At 37.3% G+C, this 8,202-nt stretch overlaps 1 protein-coding gene across 1 annotated transcript; it reads left to right on the top strand.

The window, feature by feature from the left end:
• The first annotated feature begins 470 nt into the window (after nucleotides 1–470).
• On the top strand, nucleotides 471–6,516 carry COX7A2 (cytochrome c oxidase subunit 7A2). Its single transcript, XM_025890446.2, has 4 exons — nucleotides 471–692; nucleotides 1,941–2,030; nucleotides 4,763–4,847; nucleotides 6,318–6,516. Exons 1-4 carry the CDS (start codon nucleotides 678–680, stop codon nucleotides 6,374–6,376), a joined length of 249 nt encoding a protein of 82 aa, XP_025746231.1. The 5' UTR covers nucleotides 471–677; the 3' UTR covers nucleotides 6,377–6,516.
• The last annotated feature ends 1,686 nt before the right edge of the window (nucleotides 6,517–8,202 follow it).

Below are 8,202 nucleotides of genomic sequence, written 5' to 3'. Positions count from 1 at the left end.
GGGACACTGGTAGTTTCTTGCGTGGGGAGTCCTGCAGCATCTAAAGGTACAAAAAGATAAAAATTGGTATCCCGACGCAGCTCCTTGCAGCACAGTCTCAGCACAAGGAACAATAACGCCCTCACAAAGTTTCATTAGCGGAAAAAACGGATTGTATCCGTGTGAGAGGAGTTATCCTTTTTGTTTTGTATTTCATGCAGCTTCACAACAGGCCAACCCAGTGTTCTTTCAACGTCTATACAATGGCTCAAAGTTTGCTAAGTTTTAAAAAACCCTTTCTCGTTCCAAATACACTAATTTTCTACGGTAGCCTGGTCTCACATTAATTTTATGTAAGCTAGTTAAAAAGTACATGACACGTCACTCTTCGCCTCTCTGGTCTCAAAAGTCCTTTGCTTCTTCCAGCCTTAGCTCCAACGACCAGCCGCATGAAAGTCATCGGCCAGGTTGGGAACGAGCTGAAGAGACAGAAACGGCCAGTCGGCTAGAGCGGCCACAGCCGTACGGCCGCTCTCGTCTTTCTTTCGCTCTCTATGGTCAGAGAAGCTCAAGCCCCTCCTCCGCCCGGAAATGTCTATGACGCTTGCGCAAGGCCAGAAGGTAGTTCCGGTTCCGGTGCGGGGACTTTCGTTCCTGGTGGTCGGTTGTCGCGGTTGGTGGATAGTAACTGAGCCAAGATGTGGAATCGGCTGGTGAGGAACTTCTCGGCTTGTATTCTTAATGTGGGGCGGGAAGGTTGGGAATGGAGGCTAAGGGGCCTTGACTGAGACACCTCTCCTGGGAGGGAAGAAGGGTGGGAAAAGGCGACTTCCGAAGTCACCTTGGTCCGTGTCCTTTTCGCCTGCCGTTACTTTCCCTTCCATCTGTTCCTCTCGCCCCCTGTGTTGGGTAGATGAAGGGAGTGGAGAGGCTGGGAGGGTGACCAGAGGTGAGTTAGGCAGCCTTGGGTTCTTAACTGGCCACCCCTAAACCTATAGGTCATTCATGAAGTGGTAGCTCCGATATGAGTAAAACTAAGGTCCAACTGCGAAGTTTCTGATACCCGGAAGCTTCAGACAGAAAGATGTTCCAATGGTACTTTGAAAGACTTTTAAGTTTCAACGTTTGTGAGCTTTGTGAGCATCAGAATGCGGTTTAAAAAGCAAGTCATTTCACTTTTGGTTGGGACTTGGGGAGCAGTCATGGCAGAAGTGTAGTGTTGCTTCCATCAGGCGGTTCTTCAAGTGTCAGTGTCCTTCACCCCTCCTCCTGCTTTGAACATGTGAAATATTTTCCCAAAATTTCGAAAAAGTGAAGGAAAATGTAACCGTGACCGTTCTCTTGTAATTATTCAGTAAGGTTTTACTTAGCCTCTCAGTGTATCATTTATTTTGGAATATAGAGTGCATGTTTGTTTCATTATTTAATTCAATTGGATATATAATGCAAGTTTCTTTTTTAAAAGAATTATACCCTATTAAAGGTTTTTTTAGGAAAGATGTAATGAGGAAAGCATTTTAATTAAGTAGGAATCATGCCATTTTATTTTGGTATCAAGAAATAGATTTTTAATAATATGGTAGAATATTAAATGCAAATAGTTGAACTTAGTGTATTTTGTAATCACTCTTTTATTTTTGTAATATCTGTATGTCAATGTTTTACTCAAGGATTATATGATGCTACTACTAGTTCAATCAGGTAAAGATGATTTTTTTTTCTTTTGCTCAGAATTGCTACTTGAATGTGGTTTTTGGAGACTGCAGAATTTTAATATAAAGAGTAGTGGATGGACAACCAATTGGAAAACCTGGCTGCTGGTTTAGGATTCTTACTGACAAATTGGATATGTTTTAACTGTCAGTTTCCCTCTTCTGTAATATTAAAGATTGAAAATGGTTGGTTTTGAAGGTTTCTTTAAGACCTAAATCTGCCTAACATCTATGGATTTTTCATTTCAGGCTCTTCGTCAGATTGCCCAGAGGACCATAAGTACTGCTTCACGCAGGCAGTTTGAAAATAAAGTTCCAGAGAAACAAAAGCTATTTCAGGTACTGGAATATTTTATAGACCGTTATTACTTGTAATAGTAAAATTACCAAAAGGTGGAGATAGGAAGTAAATTTGGCAATGTTTTGATTGTTACTGATCCTGCTATATTAGCAAAAGAATAATAAGAAACTATTGATAGCTAATTGGGCATTTTTTATATACAGGAGGCCCTTGGGGAAGCAGAAGAAACGAGAGGGAAAGGGTATTGGTCAAAGACACTTTGGAGAAGTTACATTGGGTTGGCACTCTTTGGGATAGTTGCATGAGAATAGACAAATAGACCATAGAAAGGGCGCAGAAACAGAATAAATATATATGTAGAAATTTAATATATGTTAAAGGTGCTATTTCATATCAGAGAGGAAAGGATATAATAAGTTGGTATTGGAAAAATTGGCTATTTTAAAGAAAGTAAAGTTTGATCCCTTCTGTATTGTATATTAAAAGATAAATTGCAGGGGTGCCTGGGTAGCTCAGTTGGTTAAGCATCTGCCTTCAGCCAGTTATGATCCCAGGGTTCTGGGATCGAGCCCCGTGTTGGGCTCCCTGCTCAGTAGGGAGCCTGTTTCTCCCTCTCCCTGTCCATCCCCCATCCCCCCCTGCCACTTGGGTGCGCGCACACGCGCTCTCTCTCTCAAAACCTTAAAAAAAGATAAATTGCAGATATAAATGCTTCTCCTGCAAAACATATTAGAAGAAGATACATTTTTTTCCAGTTTTATTGACATATGATTGACAAAAATTTTATAGAGGGAGCACACTCTCTCCCTTTCTAAAATAAATAAATCTTTTAAAAAATCTTTTCTGCAGAAGTAGTAGCATAAGAATATTTAAAAAAAGGAAAGAGATTCTTCATTATAGGATTTTAATACCAAAAAAACCCTAACAACCTAAATACCCGTTAATAGGAGACTAGCTAATTCAATTACGATATTTTTGCACAATGGAATGCTATGTGGCCATTAAAAGGAATAAGGTGGGCTTAAAGGGACTAACAGAATGGCTTTTAAGTTGGCAGTAAGTAGGGACGTCTGGGTGGTTCAATCGGTTAAGCGTTTGCTTTCGGCTCTGGTCCTGATCTCAGGGTCCTGGGAAGGGCTCCCTGCCAGTTGGCTTCTCCCTCCGCTCCTCCCCCTGCTCGTCCTCCCCCCTCCCAAATAAATTCAAATAAAGAAATAAAATATTTAAACAGATAGCATTAAGTGAAAAATAGTATATGGTAGACCCTTACAGCATAATCTCATTTTGTATATTAAACAAGTGTGTGTGTAAATTAGAAAGTAAGATAATGTAGGCATTAAAAATATTTACATATATTGGGATGCCTGAGTGGCTCAGTCAGTTGAGCGTCTGACTCTTGGTTTTGGCTCAGTTCATGATCTCAGAGTCCAGAGATCGCTCAGGCTCTACACTGAGCAGGGAGTCGGCTTCCGATTCTCTTCTCTTCCCATGGGTGTGTGTGTGTGTGTGTGTGTGTGTGAAAGAGAGAGAGAGAGAAATCTTTAAAAAATATGTTTATGGATATATATAAATATATTTATGGATATGGATATGTACCATCTATATATTATGGATATGTTGTGGTTTTCACATGAGGAAAGATGATGGGATAGAGTCATTAACTTTTAAAAGTAGTTAAATTATTAGTGATTTTTTTTGTTTGTTTTCCTGGGTGATCTCTGGTTTTTCCCAAATAAAATTTTGAGTGATTAAAAAGCCTTGTATGCTGTAAGCTTCTTCCTTGACTTATGATGGGGTTATGTCATTATGTCATAAACAATAACCCATCATAAGTTGAAAACATTTTAAATTGAAGATTCATTTAATATAGTTAACCTACTAAATATAGCTTAGCCTACCTTAAACAAGCTCAGAACACATACATTAGCTTACAGATGGGCAAAGTCATCTAACACAAAGCCTATTTTATAATAAAGTGTTGAATATCTTATGTAATTTCTTGAATACTGTACTGAAAGTGAAAAAGAGAATGGTTTTATGGATACAGAATGGTTGTAAGCCTATTGGTTGTTTAACTTCATGATTGTGTGGCTGATTGGGAGTTGTGGCTGGCTGCCACTGTCCTGCATCATCAGAGAGTATCGTACTGCATATCACTAGCCTGGGAAAAGGTAAAAATTCAGAATTTAAAGTACAGTTTCTACTGAATGTGTATTACTTTCACACCATTGTGAAGTTGAGAAATCGTAAGTTGAACCATTGTTAAGTCAGGGGCCATTTATATGCTACGTAAAAATAAAATACTTATATTTAACAGATGTATTAAATATCTACTGTATGCCAGGTGCTGGACTAGGGGTTAAGGATATAATGAAGGTTATAAACAAACCCCTTCCCCCCCTTTTTTTAAGGAAAAAATAAATCTTATGATTAAATCTAAAGTGTGATGAGTACTGATCTTTTTAATAATTCAGTTGATGAACTTAGTGTATTTTCACAACTTTAACATTTATATATTCCTTGGAAAGAACATCTTTATTGGATCTCACTAAATTTAAGAGAAAGAATATTGACTTTTAGGAGTTCTTATCTTAATTTAGTGGAAGTAGAGACAGAATCAGGAAAATTGTAGTCTTTTAATTTTGATGTTTACAATATTTTAATTCCAGGGGTTTAAGGAGGCACTTAATTTTATATAAATGGATTAGTCTTTTCAACTTAGTTGAAAACAAATGACACATGTATTAATTATTATTGTTTTTTGATCTAGGAGGATAATGGAATTCCAGTGCATCTGAAGGGTGGAGTAGCTGATGCCCTCCTGTATAGAGCCACTATGATCCTTACAGTTGGTGGTAAGATACTTGGAGTGCTTGACTTATAGATAAGTAACAGTAAGGAAAACTAACAACTTCATTGCTTTTACTGTGCCAGTATTTTAACATAGGAAGTCTGTCTCCAGAATCTGAGATCTTAATGCTTTGCATGTAAGGATTCAACAGGATGATTGATACATATTATATAAGAGCATTTTAATGTCAAAAAAAAAACCAATAATGTTTGATGAGTATTTATGATAGAGGTAGCTTTCAGAGTGTGCTAATGGTGGCCCTGCAGGCCATCTACTCTGCCCCATCTACTGTAACGGGCTTTTTGAACATTTTTACTTTGATACATAATAAAAAAACATTTTACAACTACACTCAACATCCATGTTTATGACAGAAACAACCTGTATAGAACAGCACTTATTACAGTACCCAAAGTGCTTTGAAGTTCTTTTCTGTGGATTGGGCAGGTCCATTGTACAGTATTAGCAGTGGAATATCACAAACTGTATGGTTGGAGCAGAGTGAAGAATTTGAATGATTGCTTTCTGGGGGAGTCAGGGAAACAATATTTGAGTGATTACTGTGTGCTTGTCCTATTGATAAGAATGCCACATTTATGTGGGATTTTTGGACCCCTTGTATTAAGTCTGTAATGTGTCCTTCTTTTAAAGTTGAAGAAATTGTGTTAATTACTCAAGATAATATTGCCTCTGTGTGGAAAAGCTGAAATTTGAACCCTAATTACAAAGTCTTCCTGCTCATGCCAAGGTGCCTTCTTTGGCTTGGATTAAATACAGTGAAGGGGCATTTTTGGATGAAGACAACAACTAGATAGTGGCATTTGGGCTCTCTTAAGATAAAGTCCTAAATTCTTTTTGATCAGTGTGACTATTTCATAGGTATTCTGGTAGTTTTATTTTTTTATTTTTATTTTATTTTTTTTTATTCTGTTGAGTTAGACAGTACATGGTACAGTACATCCTAAGTTCTGGTAGGTCGTTTTAATAATTTTTCACTTATTAGCTATTACATTAAACTTGATAATTTAAGTGTATCACTCTTCCTTGGTTTTATATTGATAATACACTTTAGGGAGTGCTTGCATATCTTGACCCCTTTTTTGGTATTTGAATCATTCTTAGCATTTCTCAGGCAATCTTAGATTACTATGGAAATAGCCTTTATATATGTTCTTAAACTTACTTAAAAATTCTTTTACATGTTATTCAAGTTGACAAATACATTATTGTACTGTATCTAACACTTTCTATAGAAGTTAACTGATACTAAAACTAGATTAAATGTGTTTAACATATATTTATTTTAAATTTTGCCAGCACCTATCAAAATACTTTTTTATGTTCCCATAAAAGTAGCAATAATGCCAGACTTGCCTCTTTCTCTTTACAACCTTTTAGCTAGAATATTAGGTTTATGCATAGAAATCTCAGAATTTCTTAGAAGTTCTTTTTTTTGTTTCTTTTTATTTTTCAGGAACAGCATATGCCATATATCAGCTAGCTATGGCTTCATTTCCCAAGAAGCAGGATTGACTTCAGTTTATCATCTCAGCAGGCAGTTGGTTCAGTTCCATTCTGCTCTCTATGGACCAGATAAATAAATGAGTTCTTCTTTGGGGATCAATATTTATTGACTTATACTAACTGCCACCAATAAAGCAGACTTTACCATGCTTTGTCTTATTTTATCACTTTATACCAATAATTTCAATTTTTGATCAGCCTTGTAAATCTTAGGTAGGGAGCAAAAAAAAAATGGTTCTTTTGTCATTAGGGTTGTATAAAATACCATTGTGATAGTAATGAAATTTTATTTTTATAAATAAATATAATAGAGCAGCTCAGACTTACACAGTGGATGGTATTCAGCCTTAAATGAATGTGACACTTGAAAGCATATTTCTTTGAATTCCTCCCATCCCTGCTGTATTATATCCAGGGATATGCTAGAACCTGGGGTTAGTGGAAAGCAGGTCATTTTTGGCTCCTGGGGGTTCAAATGTCTTTTTTCTCTCTCTCAGCTATGTTAGTGTATGTTTAAATATTGGATGTATTCTGCAGCTTAGAATTAGGCTTTAGTAGAGAAGCTATAAAATAATTCAGGACTTGTTCTTTCACACTAACAACGGGCTTCTGTTACTTTATAACATAAAGGGTAACTTCCCTTAAAATACTTAGTTCATTTCTAAAAGCTGTCTTTTGGGGGAACTTAAGGAATCAAGCTTTGTCATCTTTTCTGCTAGGTGTACATTTGTAACACTATGAAGTTTAGAGTCTAGGTGCATTCAATCTAGGGGAAATCGATAAGTAAAGGTTTATAAACTTCAATTTGTGGGTGTGCCTGAGTACCTGTGTTGGCTCTGTGTCCAACTCTCGATTTCGGCTCAGGTCATGTTCTCGGGGTTGTGAGATCAAGCCCTGTATTGGGTTCTTCAGTGGGTGTGGAGTCTGCTTAAGATTCTTCCTCTCCGCACCCCTGCCCCTCTCTAAAAAATAAATAAATAAACTTCAATTTCTGGATAAAAGTATATTTGGAAAAATTGAGTCAAATGTGAAACAGCCAATCTAAATCTTCATGGTGAAACATTGAGGCTTAAAGTATAAATCCATCTCAAATGGTACCTGATAAAAGATGTCTCAGCCTTGAATCTCAAAGACTGGAAAGGATCTTGGTAGCCACATTATGTAACCTGCCACCAAATGCAGGAATCTGCTTGACTTTTTTTTTTTACATTTTTTTATTATGTTAATCACCATACATTACATCATTAGTTTTTGATGTAGTGTTCCATGATTAATTGCGTGTAACACCCAGTGCTCCATTCAGTACGTGCCCTCTTGAATACCCATCACCAGGCTAACCTATCCCTCCACCCCCCTCCCCTCTACAACCCTCGGTTTGTTTTTCAGAGTCCATAGTCTCTCATGGTTCATCTCCCACTCCAGTTCCCCCCACTTCCATTTTTCCCTTCCTACTATCTTATTTTTTTTTAACATATAATGTATTATTTGTTTCAGAGGTATAGGTCTGTGATTCAACAGTCTTACACAATTCACAGCGCTCACCATAGCACATACCCTCCCCAATGTCTGTCATCCAGCCACCCCATCCCTCCCACCCCCCACCACTCCAGCAACCCTCAGTTCGTTTCCTGAGATTAAGAATTCCTCATATCAGTGAGATCATATGATACATGTCTTTCTCTGATTGACTTATTTCGCTCAGCATAATACCCTCTAGTTCCATCCACATCGTTGCAAATGGCAATATTTCATTCCTTTTGATGGCTGCATAATCCATTGTGTGTGTGTGTGTGTGTGTATGCACACACACACACATACCACATTTTTTTTTAAAG

The sequence above is a fragment of the Callorhinus ursinus genome, unplaced genomic scaffold, assembly GCF_003265705.2.
Source record: "Callorhinus ursinus isolate GAN/ISIS: 27379988/994484 unplaced genomic scaffold, GSC_fseal_2.0 scaffold22, whole genome shotgun sequence".
NCBI classification, from domain to species: domain Eukaryota; kingdom Metazoa; phylum Chordata; class Mammalia; order Carnivora; family Otariidae; genus Callorhinus; species Callorhinus ursinus.
This window is presented reverse-complemented; position numbering and strand designations above follow the sequence as displayed.

Bases quoted from the DNA above. Each gene is read 5' to 3' on its own strand.
- COX7A2 (XM_025890446.2), top strand. The intron at 2,031-4,762 runs GTACTGGAATAT...TTTTTGATCTAG, and splicing joins AGAAACAAAAGCTATTTCAG to GAGGATAATGGAATTCCAGT. The intron at 4,848-6,317 runs GTAAGATACTTG...TTTATTTTTCAG, and splicing joins TATGATCCTTACAGTTGGTG to GAACAGCATATGCCATATAT.